Source organism: Somniosus microcephalus, chromosome 5 (assembly GCF_052327205.1).
Source record: "Somniosus microcephalus isolate GS21.2 chromosome 5, FLI_Smic_1.0, whole genome shotgun sequence".
NCBI classification, from domain to species: domain Eukaryota; kingdom Metazoa; phylum Chordata; class Chondrichthyes; order Squaliformes; family Somniosidae; genus Somniosus; species Somniosus microcephalus.
The window spans coordinates 59,220,708-59,241,492 of record NC_140991.1 but is presented as its reverse complement, the minus strand read 5'-3'; the positions used below and the strand labels follow the sequence as shown (position 1 = coordinate 59,241,492).

Below are 20,785 nucleotides of genomic sequence, written 5' to 3'. Positions count from 1 at the left end.
TTTTTTATTGATGTGCCTGTAAAATATTTTACTTTTTTGTTTTATGTTCCTTGATAATTTAATTTCATAGTTTCTCTTTGCCTTCCTAATTGTTTTTTTGACTTCTCTCCGAATCGGTTTGTATTCTCCCTTATCATGCACTCCCCCGCTGTCCATGTACTTAATGTATGCCTCTTTCCTTACCCTCAATTGTTCTCTTATGGCTTTATTTATGCATGGAGTCTCATTAGTATTTAGTTTGTTCTTTCTTTTTAGTGGAATATATTGTTCCTGCACTCTGTTGAACATCGTTTTAAATGTTTCCCATTGCTGTTCTACATCGTTGTTTGCCAATATTGTAGCCCATTTTATTTCCCCAAGTTCTATTCTCAGCCCCTCAAAATCAGCTTTTCTCCAATCTATTAACCTAGTTTTTATCATACTTATGTCCTTCTCAATTATCATCTTAAAGCGTATATTATGGTCACTATTGCCTAGATGTTCCCCTACTTTTACTTCTCTTATCTGCTCTGGTCCATTACTAGATCCAATAGCGAATCCTCCCTTGCTGGGTTTTTTACATATTGGGTTAGAAAGGAGTCCTGTACACATTGTAGGAACTCCATTCCCTTATCCCCTTTATCCTCTTCTGTCCAATTAATATCGGGGGTAGTTGAAATCCCCCATGATTATTATTCTATGTTTTTTACTCATTTCCCTAATTTGTCTGCATATTTCTTCCTCTACCTCCCTTCCACTATTAGGTGGTCAGTAGACTATACCTATTAGTGATTGATCCTTTATTGGCCCAGAACTTCGGATCCCCATGGGCGAGTACGCACGGGGTACTCACCCGTAGACCCAATGGAAGTGCCGGTTTCCTGCATGCACTGCGCATGCGCGGGGAACCGGCACGTCCGTTCCCCTGAAAGAAGGGGTTCAGAGTTTGAACGCGTGCGCGGGAGAGGCTGCGGGTGCGCATCGAACGTAATTTTTTTTGCAGGTTTTCCCAGGAGGGTAAGTCTCCAGAAGTTAGACATTTAAAAAGCAGGCATAAGGCCTGCTTTTTACAAGGTAAGTGGTGAATTAATTAAAATTAAAACATTTTTTCCACAGGTTTATTATTTTTAAATACTTTAAAGAAAGGTAAGTTTGTTTTTAGCCCTGTTAGAAAATAAAATTATTTTTTACAAAAATTTAAATTATTGTTTAAAAGTTATTTCATGTAATTTATAGTTTATTTAAAAAATGTGATTTAAAAAAAAAATTATTTGTAGATTTAGTAATGTTTTGGGGCTCGTAGTATTTATAAGTTTGATAGCACGTCCTGTCAAATTTATGAATGAAGCATTCCCTGCTCCGATTGGCTCCCCATGGCCCACGTGATCCCAGGGGACGCATCGAACTAACTGCGCCCCTGGGATACGCAAGCACTGCGCACCGGCAGTTGGAGCAGGCCCAGGATCGGAATTCCACGGGGGCCCACAGCTCAACAGCCGGCGCGCAAGCTAAGTGCAGGTCGGGGGCTTACACCCGCGGGAAGCCCCCAACCCGAATTTCTGGGCCATTATCTTTTATCTCTATCCATATGGATTCTATTTCTGTCTTGCTGATAGCTGCGTCACTTTTTTCTACTGCCATTATGTTATCCCTAATAAGTACAGCTACTCCACCACCCCCTTTTCCCCCTCTATCTTTTCTAAATATGTTATACCCTGCAGTGTTTAATTCACAGTCCTGATTTTTCTGTAGTCATGTCTCAGTAACCCGTGTCTGGTTTCTTGCAACGCATGATTGCCTCCAGCTCCCGTTTTATTACAAACACTGTGTGCATTGCTGTTTAACTCATGTGCAGTTTAACTCATTTTTAATAGTATTTCCTCTCACTTTACGTTTAACCATCTTTTTAGACTCCTGTTCTATAACTCTATTTATTCCCTTGCCATCAATGTCCTCCCTTACTTTATTCTTTCCTATGCTCTCTTTTCCTGTTTTGTTTATATTTAGGCTGGTTACGTTTCTTGTAGATCTCTTCCCTATCTTAATAGTTTAAAGCCTTTGCCACCTCCCTATTTACCCTTTCCGCTAGGACACGGGTCCCATCGGTACAGCTCCTTCCAGAACTGGTGCCAGCGTCCCATGAAAAGGAACCCCTCGTTCCCACACTAGCCCTTTAGCCACATGTTAATTCTCCTGATCTGTCTGCTTCTATGCCAATTTGCACATGGCACGGGCAATAATCCAGAGATTATTATCCTCGAGGTCCTGCTTTTTAATTTAGAGCCTAACTCTTGATACTCTTTTAGCAGAACCTCCTCCCTGTTCCTACCTATGTCGTTTGGTCCAACATGGACCACGACAACTGGATTTACCCCCTCCCTTTCCAAGTTCCTCTACTCCAGCCGCCATGAGATATCTCTTACCTTGGTAGGCAACACACCCTTTGGGATTCTTGTTCTTCGCTGCAGAGGATGCAATCTATCCCCCTAATTATAGAGTCCCCTACCACTACCACATTTCTATTCTGCTCTCCACCCCCCCGCCCTTGGACAGTCTTCTGAGCCACGGTGCCTTGGTCATTGTGGCTGTCCTCCCTGCAGTCTTTATCCTTGTCCTCACAGGTAGCGAGTACATCGTACCTGTTGGACAGGAGCAGTGTCTGCAGGATCTCCTTCTCAACCTCTCCTAAATCCCCGCTACCCGTCTCCCGAACAGTCACACCCTCCCTTTCCTGAACCTGTGCTTTCCTCTGGAGTGTGACTGTATTCTGGATGAAACTGTCCAGCAATTCCTCCCCCTCCCTTATGTGTCTCCAACTCACACTCCAGCTCAATGACTCTGAGCCAGAGAGATTCGAGATGGAGACATCTCCTGCAGATGTGTTCGCTCGGGACAGTCTCGCCGTCCACAAACTCCCACATACTGCAGTCCAGACACACAACCTGCCCTGCCATCTCTTAGTTTAGCCTTATTTTATTTAATTAGTTAAAGTCTTTATTCACCAATTATTTATAGTTATATTAATTAGTTTAACTAGTTAAGCTATAAATTTAATACAGTATAGTTTCCCGGTTTTAGTTTAAACCACTGTCCTATGGTGTGAAGACGAGTGAGAATGATCAAAAAAATGGATGGGCTTGTAAAGTAAAATGTTGTTACTTATTCCGAAAAATCCTTTTATAATTTCTTATCTCCTCTCTTTCGCCCTCCTTGTTTCCAGTATCAACACCATTTTATTCAGCAAGTGTGATCATGTTTTCTATCTCATAATATCGCTTCTCTCAGTGCCACTGGTAGCCCATAACTTAGCTGGCCTGACAACTGCAGATGCTGCTGGAACTTAGTGACCGAGGGTTTGAGAAGTATTCATCTTGTTCTTAGAGCAGCTAAGTTATGGGCTACCATGTGGCACTGAGAGAAGGGGTGTTATGAGATAGAAAAGGAAAATGGAGATAAGAACATAAGAATTGCTGGTCATCTTCCAAAATTCTATAGACTCTGGAACAGTTCCTATGGATTGGAGGGTAGCTAATGTTACCCCACTATTCAAAAAAGGTGGTAGAGAGAAAATGGGGAATTATAGACCGGGAAGCCTGACATCGGTAGTGGGGAAAATGCTAGAGTCCATTATAAAAGATGTAATAGCAGAGCACTTGGAAAACAGTGACAGGATCGGACAAAGTCAACATGAATTTACAAAAGATAAATCGTGCTTGACTAATCTACTGGAATTTTTTGAGAATGTAACTGGTAAAATAGATAAGGGAGAACCAGTGGATGTGGTGTATTTGGACTTTCAGAAGACTTTCGATAAGGTCCCGCATAAGAGATTAGCGTGTAAAGTTAAGGCACATGGGATTGGGGGCAAGGTACTGACTTGGATAGAGAACTGGTTGGCAGACAGGAAGCAAAGAGTTTGAATAAACGGGTCTTTTTCCGAGTGGCAGGCAGTGACTAGTGGGGTACCGCAGGGATCGGTCCTAGGACCCCAGCTATTCACAATATATATTAATGATCTAGACGAGGGAACTAGATGTAATATCTCCAAGTTTGCAGGCGACACAAAGCTGGGTGGGCGTGTGTGCTGTGAGGAGGATGCCGAGAAACTCCAGTATGATTTGGACAGGTTGGGTGATTGGACAGCTGCATGGCAGATGCAGTATAATGTGGATAAATGCGAGGTTATCCACTTTGGTGGCAAAAACAGGAAGGCAGATTATTATCTGAACGGCAATAGATTGGGAGAAGGGGAAGTGCAATGAGACCTGGGTGTCCTTGTGCACCAGTTGCTGAAGGTAAGCATGCAGGTGCAGCAGGCGGTTAAGAAGGCAAATGGTATGTTGGCCTTCGTAGCGAGAGGGTTCGAGTACAGGAACAAGGATGTCTTGCTGCAGTTGTACAGGGCCTTGGTGAGACCACACCTTGAGTATTGTGTGCAGTTTTGGTTGCCTTATCTGAGGAAGGGTGTTCTTGTCATGGAGGGAGTGCAGCGAAGATTCACCAGACTGATACTTGGGATGGCAGGAATGACGTATAAGGAGAGACTGGGTCGATTGGGCTTATACTCACTGGAGTTTAGAAGAATGAGAGGGGATCTCATTGAAACTTATAAAATTCTAACAGTACTAGACAGACTAGATGCAGGAAGGATGTCCCTGATGGCCTGGGAGTCCAGAACCAGGGGTCACAGTCTAAGGATAAAGGGTAAGCCATTTAGGACAGAGATGAGGAGGAATTTCTTCACCCAGAGAGCGGTGAACCTGTGGAATTCTCTACCACAGAAGGCAGTTGAGGCCAATTCATTAAATATATTCAAGAAGGAGTTAGATATATTTCTTAGGGCTAAAGGGATCAAGGGATATGGGGAGAAGGCAGGGACAGGGTACTGAACTTGGATGATCAGCCATGATCTCATTAAGTGGCGGAGCAGGCTTGAGGGGCTGAATGGCCTACTCCTATCTTCTATGTTTCTATGTTTTAATTAGTAGCAGGAGTAAGCCATACAGCCCCTCGAACCTCCTCCGCTTTTCATGGCTGATCTTCGCCCTCAACTCCACTTTTGCGCCCGATCTCCATATTCCTTGATTATCTATCTCAGCCTTGAATATACTAGCATAAAGCATAATCACACTTGCTGAATAAAATGGTGTTGACATTCAAAACAATGAGGGCGGAAGAGAGGAGATAGGAAAAATGGAATAAAACTATGCATTGAACCAAATCAAATAACCTCACCTCACTATCGGTCAATTCCATCATTGTTGTTCTGGCCATCTAGATGTATGAAGCCAATATTAGAAATATTTTAGAATACATAGTGGAAATGTTGTGACACTTCACGGATACTCTGGGTATTAATCTTCCAGGGTGTGGGATGATTCCTCCTTGTACTCATTTTTACTGTACTAAAGCTTCGTTAACTTCGCTTTTATTTGAAACTGAACCCCACAATGTCTTGTCAGGAAGCTCCAACAGAAATACACAAACTTACCTTTACATGCAAAACCAACATTTGAATAAAATGCTCAAGCACAAACAACATAAAAATGATAGTATTCAGGGAAGCAATATTAAAGCGTAATATTCTAATTAAATAAAGCTGGATAGATTTGCATTAACAACAGCATTATGACATATTAATGTTTTCATTTTGGGAATATAATTAGCTTTATGCATAACCTGGATTTTCATGCTTTTTAAATGAAGAATGTTTTTTTTTTAATTCTTCGCTTTATTTCTTCAAAATGAAACAGAGTTAAATCTTTTTATTTTCTCTCTCTCTCTCCAGAGTCTACGTGGGGCACACTCCATTGCTGGGCAAGAAAGTATGCAAATCCTTTTCTCATGTTCCAGATGGCAACCACTGTTCTAGATGATCCACAGGTGAATTTGTACTTCCCTCATTCCTTGTGGGAGTGCCCCAGACCCACGCAGAGATTGACAATTCGCTGAAATATGTCTTGAACCATTGTACGCATCCATTGCTGAAATCATCTATTCTCTAAACCCCCCTTCCTCCACAGGCCCAAAATGTGTTGCTCGATACTGAAACCCTCCAAAAAGCATCGTAGGCAACTTAAAGCCACAATATGCCTGTCTCTCAGAGTTCTAAGAGCCATTAAGGAGCATATTGCCAGATCGCTGACCCAAAGCTATCATTAGTACTCCATCTCTATACAAAAACACTTTTTTTAAAAATTAACCAGGCTGTTATTTTAATATCACATATTTATCCTAATGTGTTCTCCTCCCTGCCATTGTGATCCTCCAGCTGGGAAAGTAGGAAAGCGGAACAGGCAGCTCCCCCACAAATGTAACTACAAAATCACTCTAGGCTGATGGGAGGCACGTGCTCATGTAAAGATGAATACAGGGGAAGCTCGAATATTCCAATCGAGCTCCTGCAGTTTTACTCCTCAGTAAGGCATCTCCTGTGGAACTACCTGCTGTCACCTTTTCTGATGTAAACAGTCAAGAGAGAGTAAAGCATGTCGTTGAGTGAGTCACTTTGAGCTCAAAGGTCAGTTTGGACAGCTGACCCAGGCAAATCTCAAATCAAATCCAGTCAGGCCACTTACACTACTTTGAACTGCCTTCTCCCACGAAGATACATCAATCACAAACCGTAACAGAGGACACTGAACATCTAACCTTACACGAACAAGAACCGGAACAATGTTTCTTACAACCCCCCAGAACCTCATTCTTCACCCAAGCAAAACAAGTAAATAAAAAGAATTCCTCAGCTATCTGCATCTACAGCTTCCCTAAGATGGCTTCCTGCTGCAGGCTCTTCTGGTTTCCTGCACACACTCCAATCAGCTCTCCAGACATCCCAACAGTAACATCAGGGCTAAACTCCAGACTTCCTGTCAGCACCTTCTGGATGGACAGTATTTCCCTGGTGGATGCTCTCTGCTCCCAAATGATAATCCAGACGTTTTCTGAAGGACACACTCAAGTGTCCCTCCCTTGGACTCCTAGATAACACTGCAGCACAGAACATCACCACAAACAATTCCAAACGGTTATGTTTTATTTCTGGCAGAACGAAGTCAATACTGCCATCCTGGTCTTGGGCTCATTTCACAAAATAGGTAAAATCACATCACATTTTACTTGGAGAAACCAGAGATCACTTTTAAAGGGTGATGTTTGATGTTGGTCCTGGTCCAGTTGGTCGAACCAAACCGGTTTGGGTGGCTCTAGATTTGTGTGCCAATTCTGACACTTGTTTGTGACATTAAACACTATGAATGCTCACATTTCACAGTCCTGACTAGGTGGCATTCTTGAATGTGGTACACTAAAAAAAAACTGTTGCCACTACCCCCTGGCTACGTCTGTCTTCTTAGAGGCACTTTCTGTGCAGTGGCATCCTCGCTATTTATTTTGTCTGCTGCACAGTAACTGACTGAAGAAATCCAGTATTTCAAATTTATATTACAGTAGAAATAAAACCGTGCATGAAAATTGATTGTGCCGTCACAGTACTTTTTAATTCTAGATTTCTCCAACTCATCTTCATGCAACAACTAAGGTACAAAGAGGAAAGCCATGGAGGAGTGCAAGGCAGCAAGGGGATGAAAGAAGGAAGAAAGAACTTGCATTTAGATAGTGCCTTTCATATCAGCAGGATGTCCCACAGCCAATACCTAGCACAAAGGAAGTTGGCTGTGGTTGTTGGAGGTCATTCATCTCAATCACATGACATCACTGCAGGAGTTCCTCAGGGCAGTGTCCTAGGCCCAACCATCTTCAGCTGTTTCATCAATGACCTTCCCTCCATCATTAGGTCAGAAGTGGGGATGTTCGCTGATGATTGCACACTGTTCAGCACCATTCGAGACTCGTCACATACTGACGCAGTCCGTGTCCATATGCAGCAAGACCTGGACAACATTCAGACTTGGGCTGACAAGTGGCAAGTAACATTCGCACCACACAAGTGCCAGGCAATGACCATCTCCAACAAGCAAGACTCTAACCATCTCCCCTTGACATTCAATGGCATTACCATCGCTGAATCCCCCACTATCAACATCCTGGGGGTTACCATTGATCAGAAACTGAACTGGACCAGCCATATAAATACTGTGGCTACAAGAGCAGGCCAGAGGCTGGGAATTCTGCGGCGAGTGTCTCACCTCCTGACTCCCCAAAGCCTTTCCACCATCAACAAGGCACAAGTCAGGAGTGTGATGGAATACTCTCCACTTGCCTGGATGAGTGCAGCTCCAACAACACTCAAGAAGCTCGACACCATTCAGGATAAAGCAGCCCGCTTGATTGGCATTCCATCCACCACCTTCAACATTCACTCCCTCCACCACCGGCGCACTGTGGCTGCAGTGTGTACCATCTACAAGATGCACTGCAGCAACTCGCCAAAGCTCCTTCAACAGCACCTTCCAAACCCGCGACCTCTACCACTTAGAAGGACAAGGGCAGCAGACGCATGGGAACTTCACCACCTACAAGTTCCCTCCAAGCCACACACCATCCTGACTTGGACCTGTATCGCCATTCCTTCACTGTCGCTGGGCCAAAATCCTGGAACTCCCTTCCTAACAGCATTGTGGGTGCACCTACACCATATGGACTGCAGCGGTTTAAGAAGGCGGCTCACCACCATCTTCTCAAGGGCAATTAGGGATGGGCACTAAATGCAGGCATAGCCAGCGACGCCCACATCCCATCAATGGATAATCATTAATTAATTTTGAACTGTAATAACAGTTGTTATGTAGGCAAGCACGCCAGTCAATTTGTTAACAAGGTCCCACAAAGAGCAACAAGATAAATGACCAGCTAATGGTGTGTGGTGGGAAGAGAAGTATTTGCTGGAAAGCTCTGGCAAGGAAAGAGTGGAACCAAGCGAGGGCAATCTCACTGAGCTGCATAAAGCAGGAGAGGCTTTGGAGGAGGATGGTCACAGGCTGCAGAGAGATTGAGGAAGACGAGGAACAAAAGGCACCACAGTCACAGTGGATGTCACTTGTGACTTTGATTAGGGCCGATTCAGTGGTGTGGCAGGATCGGAAGCCTGATTGGGGTGATTCAAACAAAGAGTTGCGGGAAGTTGGATACAGATTTGGGAGGCAACAACATGTTGAAGGGCTTTGGAGAGGATAGGGAGGTTGGAGAGGGGTCAAGGGTGGATTTTTTGAGAAGGGGGTAATGACGGCTGTTTTGAAAAAGAGGGGGACAGTATACTGTCAACTGGCATAGGACCAAATACGGAAGCTGGACAGCCAGCACTTTAGTGGGTATGGGGTCAAGGAGCAGTAGATGGGTCTCATGGACAAGATAAGCTCGGAGAGGGCATGAAGGGAGATGTGAGATAAACTTGAGAAGGGCACAGGATCAGGACTACGGTGAAAGGGGAACCTCTGGGAGGTTTGGCTTGGTAGGCAAGAGGAAGCGGGGGGAAGCAGCTGAATGGATGGTCTCAATCTTAGTGACAGAAAGTCAATGAGTACCTTGCACTTATTGCTGGAGAGAAGGGTGAGGGGCAGAGGGTGGGAGCTTACGGAACCGGTTAGTAGTGGAGAAAATAATCCATCCGGGGGTTATCTTTGCTCCCTCGGATGGTCTTCAAGTAGTGGGCAGGTTTGGCAGAGCAGAGTGAGGCCCAATAGTGCTTGATGTAATTCAGTCACATGTGGTGATGGATGGCTAAACCAGTTTTATGCCAGATATGCTCATGTCTGTACCCCTTAGACTTGAGGGAGAAAAGATGCAGGGTCACACCGGAGGAACGACCAGATGAGATAGAGTAATAGTTTTACTGGGAACAATTCAAATTATATGTGGGATTTGATTTAGATAGGGAAGGGAGAAACTGTTTCCACTGGCAGGAGGGTCAGTAACCAGAGGACACAGATTTAAGATAATTGGTAAAAAGAACCAGGGGGAGATGAGAATTTTAACGCAGTGAGTTGTTATGATCTGGAATGCACCACCTGAAAGGATGCTGGAAGCAGATTCAATAGTAACTTTCAAGAAGGAATTGAATATATACTTGAATAGGAAAAATTTGCAGGGGTATGGAGAAAGAGCAGGTGAGTGGGACTAATTGAATAACTCAAAGAGCCAGCACAGGCATGATGGACCGAATGGCCACCTTATGTGCTGTATGATTCTAAGGGTATCAAAGGTGGAGGGGAGGGAGTGGTTGAACAGATCAACAGCTGCAGAATTATCATGATGAATGGAAAGCCAAAGGCTAGGCAGTTGGGAATTTGAAAGTGCAGTTCCAAGTGACTTGGATGAAAGTTTTTTCCATGGACGGACACTAAAGGAAGCAGGGTTGGAAGGGGACAAGGGGATGTAGGTGGTGAGAGATTCAAGGAAATGGTCAGAGATTACTTATTCACAGACAGGCTGTCCACATCATGGAATCAGTTTTTGGGTTGAGCGAATTGGTGAAAATATTAGAGCTGGGTGCCACAGCATACATGTGGAAGCTAATGCCATTGTTGTAGGTGATGGCGCAGAGAGGTAGAGTACAGATAAGGAAGAGCAGGGAGACAAGGATAGATCCTAGAGGGGCTCTGGAGTTGATGATTTGTGGAAGGGAATAGAAGCCATCTATGGCGATGGTGTCTTCCTCTAATAGTCATACTGGAACCACACAAAGAGAGTCCCATGGAACTAAACAGCGGACAAGAGTTGTTGAAGGAGGATGGCACAGTCAATTGTGTCAAACATTGCACAGGGATTGAGGAGAACAAGGAGGGATAACTTACCATGGCCACAATCACAGGGGATGTGATTCATGACTTTTGCTAGGACTGTTTCAGTATTGAGAGATGAGTAGAAGCCGGACTCGAGGGATTCGAACAGGGAATTAAAAAGCAGTTATCTGAGCTGCCAGGAAATCATTCACATAAAGTTACGACAAATCAGGCACTTGTTTAAACACTAAATGTGGTGTTAGGGCAGCTCGTTTGCTTGCTCTTCTAAAACCTTATTCCCTTAATGAGCTGACTAATCTGAGAACAAGTCATTTTAAGTTACAAGCACTGCAATAAACATGCACACTCAACATTCAGATAATTTCCAGGGCATTAAGGGGAAATGCACTGTCTGTAGCATTGCATTATTATGGTCCATAAATCAGCACTTTCCCCAAATCTGTAATTTCATCAAAAAATATTTATTTTTCCAACTATACAAGAAATTTACCTTAGAAAGCCTTAGGCACAGGAAATTTAAAACAAATCCAATGAATCGCAGCACCAATGCACTTAATCGACTCGCAGCAAACAACATATAACAACATTTATTAGAAAAATAATCTGAGTTACATAAGAAGTTTAATCAAAAGACAATGTAATTGCATTTTTCCTAATATACGTTTAAAAGATTGAGTAAAGGATACACCAGCTTGAATTTCATAAAACAAAATCCCTACAGCATTTACCTGGATATCAATTGAGATTTGTTGTAATAATGTAATGTTTACAATGTAAAGGATTAATCAGTTGGATAGAGATACAGAGGTTTAGCTGAAGATTGTAAACCAGTAATGAGAGCTTATGTAAGAAGCTGTGCATCTTCATTTGGCGTTGCTGGTTGAAGAAAGTACTCATTTTGTGATGATAACTACCAATAACCTGTCAAATAAAAATGTATAAAAACCGCTACCTCCACTTGGACCACCAGTTTGCATGTGGTGGGTCTAAGCAGACTGCAGCTATGTGTTTCAGCCCACCTGCAGCCTGACCTCATTTCCCAGGCTGTGTGTGGCTCAGTGAATTCAGCTGATCTGGAAACTGAGCAAGAGGCAGGAATGGCTATATTAGGGAATGACTGCTCTGTACATTACAATACAAAATATACCTAGCCTAGTAAGAAATGTGGGCCTATTAAATTTACAACATATACAACTCTTTTATATGAATTTTAGCACTTAACCCAGCAACAAAATAGTTGCTTTTCCTGAAACTAAAAGGCTGAGCTTTGGAAGTCTGATATTCCTAACTTTCCATTCACCTAAACAGGGTAGGCTCAACTTCTCTGTCACCATCTATTCTGCGTTTTCAGTTTTGCAGTAAATATTAAAATACAGCCTACATAAGTTGATGTTTCAGTGGCATTTTTTCTGGGTTTTTTTTTTAAAATACAGCTCCGTAGTTACACCATCTTGGTTTTATTATCTATTTATGTCTGGTTCCATTTATAAACCAACCTGGCTTGAGCCTAAAATGCTTCCTTTGATTACATACAACAGCCTTCAGGCTCATTTGTACTCTGCAATACTGACACACCACATTTAACATCTCGCAGATTAAAACAGTTTTTCCTTGGGATCTCTTTGCATAACAAAACGCACACACAGGCCAAAACTATGTAGATGTAAATGAGTGTATTCACTTACTTTTCAGAATTTCTAAGTACACTTCAACGAACAGAAGCTAAGATAACAGAATTCTTTCCAAACAATAGCTCCTGAATAAACTGAACAGTTACAACCAGCATAAAGTTATCCCAAATCTGGACACCATTTCCTCTCTCTTATAGTCTTTCCATGGTTACAAAACCGACCATCTTATCTCCTCCGGCCTTTTGTTGTGAAGGTCAGCACTCACAAATTGGATTGAAGTGTTGCTTAAAATTCAGCCACTAGGTATGTATGGCATTTCTGTTTCCATTTCATCGCAGCACCCTATTTAAAGGGGGAATTCAGTCTACACGAGAGACTGAGGATACACTCAGAGGGATTGCTTCAAGAAGGGATTAGTCGATTCTATGTGAGAAACACACCAGGAATACAAGAATGTCAACTAGAGTAGGGCGAGAAGGGATTAACAAACAGGTGGTGTAATATCTAAACTTTCCATCAATGCAAGTCTGAACAGAGCCCGCACAAGCTGCATCAAATAACGATGCGAGAGAGAATTTTAACATCTCAAAGGATTGGTTCTATTGCACAAATTTTATATGCAACACCATTGTGCCAAATGTTTATATCTTCCAGGTTGTTTGACAATTCATTAGAGGTATCTGATTTTATATATGTATGCGTGCACTTCCTGTGTCATCTGTTCTTATTTTCTGTCATGATTATTTTGTCTGGCTTTTGTGACATTACTAACAGATGCTTATAACAACTTTTAACGGATTGCTGTAATGTCTGCTAAAATTACCATGCTACTGAACTTTCATTGCATTTCAGTTCTCCCACCTCTGGTGGCAGTGTGGTGCAAGTTGCCTGCTCTGCCCACCATTTTGTTTTTTCCAACTGATTTGCCTCATCTCCTAAGTCAGGTAAGTTAATTTTGAATTTTTAGTTTAAATCCCCCCATCTATTTGGCTTTAATTCCTCACACTATGTTTCCCCACTGACTTGCTTTATTCCCCCACCCCCCCATTTTGGCCCAAATACATGCTGTGCCGCTTGGCCCTATTCTGCTGCCAACTTGGCCTATCCCTGTACCTCTTCTCCCTCGTCATTCTAGTGCTGTTCCCAGACCCCACTTCACCTGTTCTGCTGACTGGCCTAGCCCAGCTCGCACTTCATCCCACCACCTCTTGCAAAAGATTTTCTGTTCACTCTTTAAATTTAAAGTTTTTGATTATTTCCAGTTAAGTTTTATGTTCTATGGCCTCTCAACTTTTAAAATAAAAATGAAGCTTTAAATGGCCAATCCATTCTTAAATTTGGGGTGAGGAGATAATAGTTGAGGGGATGAGTGAAAGTGATGGGAGGTGAGGGGGACGGAGAGTAAGGAGGCAGTGGTTGATGGGATGAGAGAAAAGAGGTGGCAGGAGGGGAGGTGGATGGAAAAGAGAGAAGGTGGGGGAGCCAGGATGCAAAGAGGTAACCGCAAGCGGGAGGTAGAGGAGGATACAGAGTTTGAAGGGGTACTGCAAATAGGAAGGGATAAGGGGCACAATGGGAATGGGGAAGTGGTGGAAAGGGGAGTGAACAGTGGGGAGGGAATGGTGGAGAAGGGGAGGTGATGGGTGCAAGGTGGCGATATAGAAGTGAGGGTCATGGTAAAGCAGGAAGTGATTTTCTTTGTACCCACCACTGGAAAATGTGAACTGCAGTCCTCGGCAACTTCCATCTCTTGATACAGTAATTCCTTCTTATTCTAACCTGGTGATCTGTAGCATACCTCTAGCTATAGCTTTGCCATTTTCATATTAAAGATGTCTAATCAGAGTTGTTCATTGTGCAAGTTTCCAACTCCCACATGGGTCAGCTTCCTTAACCTCCCAGATATCCCTAACATATAGGACTACAATGCCTCTTTTCCTGTCTATTTGATCTCTCTTGAGCATGCTGAGTTGTGTTCATTACTATCCTTTGGGATCAGCTATGCTACCATCTCCTACATGAAAGGGGAAAAAAAAGTTTTTTTTAAAAAGAACAAAAAAGAGAGATACAGAAGAGAAGTCTGATATCTAAGGGCTTGAAAGCAGGAACTGGAAACAGCGCTGGAGCTATTCCAGAAATCGATGCTGCTGAAGAAGCCTTGACGAGTTTCTGCAATGCATCCTGTAGATATGGCACACTGCAGCCACGGTACGGCGGTGGTGGAGGGAGTGGATATTTAAGCTAGTGGATGGGTGCCGATCAAGCAGACTGCTTTACCCTGGATAAGCATCGAGCTTCTTGAGTGCTGTTGGAACTGCCCCCATCCAGGCAAGTGGAGAATATTCCATCACCCACCTAACATGTAGCAGAACTTTGTCAAATCCTTCTGCACATCTAGGTACAGCATTTTGTATGGCTTCCACAGTCCACTTGGGATGTCACTTCCTTAAAAACTCAAACAGGTCACTCGGGCAGGATCTTCCCTTTCTGAATCCATGTTGGTTGTGGTTTATTAGCTAAGTCATACAAGTAAATGTCCAGGTTTGATAATCATTTCCATTACTTTATCTGGGATTAATGCAAAACTAATGGGTCTGTGGTTTTGTGGGTCTGTTTTGAAAATGTGAACCATGCTAGCCTCTTTTCAGTCTATTGGAACCTTCTCAGTATTCAATTACTCTGATAATGACCAAGACATCAAGAAATCTCCTCTTCCCTGTTTCTCTTGGTAATCTGGGATAAATACCACTCTTTCCTGGAGACTTCTTTTGTCTGTCTATGACTTCCATTTCCTTTATAATTGAAGTCATTACTTCTAGTTGGGTTATTGTTATTAGGGGGTGCATGAATATTTGGAGAAATTATCATTTAGTATATTAACTATTTGGTGCTCATCCTTCATTTTAGCCCCATCAGCATCTTTTAGGGTTCTTGCCTCTTGTTTACCTGCCCTCTTACAGTTACAGTACTCAAAGAATACTTACTGTTATGTTTTACTTCTGCAGCTATGCTCTTCCCAGGTCATTCTTTGCCCCTTTGATGACCCTTTGTACATGTTTTCTTACTTCCTATATTCATCCCAGTGAACCCTTCACTTTCCTCCCTGCAAGATTTGTTGAAGTTTCTTTTCCTCCTAATTTTGCTGCATTTAAGGTCACACTTGTTTAGTCTATGCTTACTAATTCTTTGTCTGTATTTATCCTGCAGGCTCAGCATTATATCAGTTGTCCTTTATGGAAGTGTTGCTAACAAACGCATTCCCCTGATCAATTTCCTTAAGCTGTTCTCTCATTTCTTTGAATTTGATCTTATTAAAAGTATAGACACCTGCCTCATTGCTCTCAGTATTTCTGAATCCCAGACCACGGTCAGCTTGATCATTTGTTCATGAATCAACCCATGCTTAAATTTATCAATTCGGACTCTGAACCATTTAAAATATTCTACAAAGGCACAAGTCAGGAGTGTGATGGAATACTCTCCACTTGCCTGGATGAGTGCAGCTCCAACAACACTCAAGAAGCTCGACACCATCCAGGACAAAGCAGCCTGCTTGATTGGCACCGCATCCACCACCTTAAACATTCACTCCCTCCACCACCGGCATACCGTGCCTGCAGTGTATACCATCTACGAGATGCACTGCAGCAACTCACCAAGGCTTCTTCGGCAGCACCTCCCAAACCCTTGACCTCTTCCACCTAGAAGGACAAGGGCAGCAGGCGCATGGGAACACCATCACCTCCAAGTTCCCCTCCAAGTCACACACCATCCTGACTAGGAAATATATCGCTGATCCTTCATTGTCGCTGGGTCAAAATCCTGGAACTCCCTCCCAGTAGCACTGTGGGAGTACCTTCACCACACAGACTGCAGCGGTTCAAGAAGGTGGCTCACCACCACCTTCTCGTGGACAATTAGGGATGGGCAATAAATGCTGGCCTTGCTAGCAACACGTGCATCCTATGAACAAATAAAAAAAAAAGTATTGCCAATTTATATTGGCTTGATTGGAGTTCCTCAATAAAAAAAATCTGCCTGCTTTCAGATAACTTCTTTAAAAATCTCTTGATACAGTAAGCTGTCTTCCGTTTTATTCTAACCTGGTGATCTGTAGCATTCCCCTAGTTATAACTTTGCTGTTTTCATATTAAAGTTGTCTAATCAGAGTTGTGTATCATGTAAGTTTTCAACTCCCACAGAATCAGTTCCTTTAACCTCCCATATATCCCTAACATATAGGACTACAATACCTCTTTCCAGTCTACTTGATCTCTCCTGAACATACTGAGTTGTGTTCATTACTATCATCCGAGGTCAGCAATGCTTCAGATATTCCTACGAAGTTGTATTTCTCTACCGCCTCATTGACCAACAGTTCAACCATCTTATTCCTAATGCTTCTCGCCTTCAAGTATATAATTTTTATTGCAGATTTTCCACCTTCCTTGACCCTGTGTCTGCCTGTTTTTGGTAAGTTATTTCCTGTATGTTTCTCGGAGTTACTCCAATCCTACCCGCTGGTCTGTATAGCCATTTTAAGGAAAGTTTGGGAGCAACTCCCTGCTTTAATCTCTCCAATTAGGTTTCTATCCTCTCACTGCACCAAAATAGCTCTATCCAAACCAAACAACATTATCTGTGTCTGCGATCGTGGCACATTATCCCTCCTCATTCTCCCCGACTTCTCTGCAGCCTTTGACACAGTCGACCGTACTATCCTCCTCCAACACCTCTCCTCTGTTGTCCAGCCCAATGGGACTGGCCTTGCTTGGGTCCACTCTCATTTATTTGATTGCAGATTCTAGCATCTTTTCTTATTATCACATCATGATGTCTGGAGTCACCAGGATCCACCGTTGGCCCTGTCCTCTTCATTGACATGCTGCCCCCTGGCAACACCATCAGAGGCCATAAAGTCAATTTCCACATGCATGCTGATGGCAACCAGCTCCATCTCTCCACCACTTCTCTTGACCCCTCTACTGCCGTTGTGTCACACTACTTGCCCAACATCCAATTTTAGATGACTCATACCTTCCTGCAGTTAAACACTGGGAAGATCAAAGCTATTGTCTTCCATCCCTGCCACCAATTCCATACTCTGCCAACCACCGTCTCAGGCTGAACCAGACTGTTCACGACCGAGGTGTCCTATTCAAGCCTGACCCCGACCATATATCCTCTCTAACACGATGACCACCTACTTATAGCTCTATCATCCAATTCCACACTACTTCAGTCCATCTGTCGCTGAATCCCTCATTCATGGCTTTGTCATCTCCATACTTGATTACTCCAATGTCTTCTTTGCCAGCCTTCCATCCTCCATAAATTTCAGCTCGTCTAAAACTCTGTTTTCCCATATCCTATCCAACCCCAAATCATGCTCACCCATCCTTGCTGACCTGCAATAGCTGTCAGTCCCTTGATGCCTTTTAAAATTCTCATCCTCGTCTTTAAATTCCTCCCTAATAATACCCATCCCTATCTTTGTAAACTCCTGCAATCCTACAACCCCTCACCTAACCCGGTACTCTCCATTCTTCTGACTCTGGCCTTGCGCACCCCTTCACCTCACCAATGGTGGCTGCTCCTTCAGCCGCCTAGGTCCCACTCTCAGGAATTTCCTCCCTAAACCCATTAAAATCTCCATCGCCTTCTGTTTCTTTCAGACCCTCCTTAAAAACCACTTCTTCAGCCAAGCTTTTGGTCACCCGTTGGTACCCCCTCTTTGGCTCAGCATCTGTTTTCTGTCCGCTTCTGTGAAGCACCTTGGGACGGTTTCTACATTCAAGGTGCAAATGCAAGTTACTGTTGTGGTAGTGCAAGACTTGGATGAATTCAATAAAGAGATTACTGCTTATTGTTAATCCTTCAGGAGTGCAATTCTCCGAGGATGGAGTATGGAAATATACAGCTTCCAAACGACGGAGAACTTTTGTTAAGGTTGTTGAAAGAGAAGAGGGTTATAAAAACACAAAATTGTTACAGTAAGGAATATCCCATTTCTCAACATTGCTGTCTGCCTAACTAAATTAATTTTAACAAGGAACACACATTCCTTCCATCATTTTAATAATTAACTTTCTTTCCCACTTTCAGGTCTCCTGCCGTCATACACTAATCTCCTGTTGACAGAGCTGGCAAGTGACCTGTTCCCAAGATTTAGTCCGTTACAAAAATACTCCATAGCACTTTCCCAATTGGTACAACTAATACCACAATAAAATAATATTTTGTCCCAAGACAGGTGGGAGATTAGAATTTTTTCAACAGGTCCTATACATAGAACCAAACAGTGAGTCAAGTAAGATAGACTAAGTGAATCATCCTTTCTTGTTCCAATTCGAATCCCATATAAAATTTATTGGCTTACAAGAATTGGTATTGTGTTCCTGTAATAATTTTTTAACCTGTTACTCAGTCATTCTGGAATTCTTAAATGAGCCAATTTATATACTTCAATATTTCCAATACACTGGTACAAAGGTTTAGCAGACCCTTGATTCCATTCAGTGACCCCTGCTGCAAAGTGCATGTATCGATGTCAGGCAAGGAGGAACTGACTTGGTTGTGATATCCCTATGGCAAACAGCCTGCTGTCAGTCACTGTTAGGGCTCACACTCTAAATAGAGTGGCCGATTGAATCAGGTACTAGAGGGATGCTGGTGCCCACTTAATCATATCTCAACGCGAGTGTGCACCTTCCAGGGAGGAGGGAGAAAAAGAAATGAATTAAATGCATCAAGAAAACTAAGAGAAAATTCTTTACAACCTCTGGCTTTTTTGGACTCTGGGATGACGGTTGCAGCAAGTACTCTATCAATGTAAAGTCTGACAGGCTGTTGATAACTAGAAGCAAAATTACAGTTGCCTGGTTTTTGCTTTTTCTGCCACTAGGAGGAGCTGTAGCAGTTTTATGGCTTACTTGGCGCCTCCAGTGTCGAAACTAAGTACCATACATTACAATATTAAGCAAACCTTTCCATTTTAATCTCAGGACTGGAGTTATATATTTAAGGTGCACCTGCTGTTATATACAGCAAGAAGATTGAACCGCAAGTGATTTACAGTCGTCAGGGCCCCCAAGAGACTACATTACTGTCTTTGACACAATTTCAGACTTTGTTTAATTATACTGTCTAATTTTTCCAATAGATGGCCTTTTTCTGTTTGAGTTTGTATCTTCTAATACAGCCACCGTTTCCCACACCATGCCAGATTTTACCATGCACTTTCACATTACAAGATTCCAAGACAGTTTTATTTGAAAATAAATGTACAGTCTCATGGCAAAACAGGCATTTCTCCATTACAAATACATTGTTTCACCTGGATCCTCATGAGCAACATTATGTTCTGTATTAATATTAGTGACTAACATCTCACAGTCCAGCTTCAGAATTTTACACAGGCTACCAACTCACCTTAGAGGCTCTTTAGTCCCTGAAGCACTGGTGTGTTAATCACAATGTTTGGATGAGGTACAGAATACTTGAGCTCCAAGACCCTTAGCAGTTAATGAGAACTTCAGAAGGCACTTTGGGCACTGATGCACAACGTCTTCTTGCTGAAATACAACTTCTTCGCCACTGTTACCTTTGCAGTCCGTGCAGAAAAAGGTCTTCAAGCAAAATGGACATGTCAACTGGCAATAATCAAGAGTCTCTTCTGCTCCACCAGTGCAGCTGCTCAAATGCACCTTGCACTCATCTACAATCCTCCTCCTGTGGTGCAGTTCGCACTGGGATGCTGCATCCACATTGTGTCTGCAGAATGGTTCAGTGCTGACGGCAGTGTGTTCTGGTGAACCTTCGGGCAGTTCCTCACCAGTCGTGCAATGTTCATTCAATGAACTAAAGACTGTCCACAGAACAGCGGGGTCCTTGCACTTGTGGTAACTTTGCCAGTGCCTGAAGAGTTCGGATTTGCTTCCACAGTTCTGTTCACATAAAATACAATTGAACCCAAAATTTGTAAGGAACTGAATTTTCTTATCCTTAGGAACTGCACTGGAATCCGCAGCCTCTGATCGGGGCTGCTGTTTATAATGCAAAAACATGTGCTTCTTCAATTTAAAACAGGACTGGAATGCTTCCTCACAAATGCCGCACTTTACCAGATTTTTCTTCTCACCAAGTTGCTTCCAGTAGTTTGCCGCGTGCTTGAACAGCTCTTGCTCGGCTTCCATGCTAGAGTAAATAGGAAATCCACTGATACATCTACTTTTCTCTTTTACTGGTCCCTCTTCTACCCTCAGCTGCAGCTCTTCCTCATGAACACACAACAGGTGAAGCTTCATATCAACAAAGGTGGGGGTGACAACTTGGCAACGGGCACATTTTATTTGCAAGACGCCTTGGCCAACTACTTCAGCTTGTGATTGGCCATCTTCGGCTTGCTTCCTGAAAAGGCAAAAAATTGTAGTGAAGCTCTTAGCTTAAACAAAGCAAACGTGATAAAAAAAAATC

At 42.9% G+C, this 20,785-nt stretch overlaps 1 protein-coding gene across 7 annotated transcripts in view; it reads right to left on the bottom strand.

Moving 5' to 3' along the window:
* The window catches only part of znf438 (zinc finger protein 438), a 324,232-nt gene that overhangs the window by 103,796 nt on the left and 199,651 nt on the right, over positions 1-20,785 (bottom strand). For 6 of the 7 annotated variants that reach the window (XR_015078354.1, XR_015078357.1, XR_015078355.1 and 3 more), the window contains one exon: positions 12,365-20,719. Coding sequence is in view for 1 of the 7 variants with exons in the window: in XM_085987662.1 (XP_085843788.1) it covers positions 19,777-20,719 (943 nt within the window). In the remaining 6 variants the exon portion in view is untranslated. The remainder of the gene's footprint in view (positions 1-12,364; positions 20,720-20,785) is intronic. The other variant, XM_085987662.1, reaches the window with a different exon arrangement.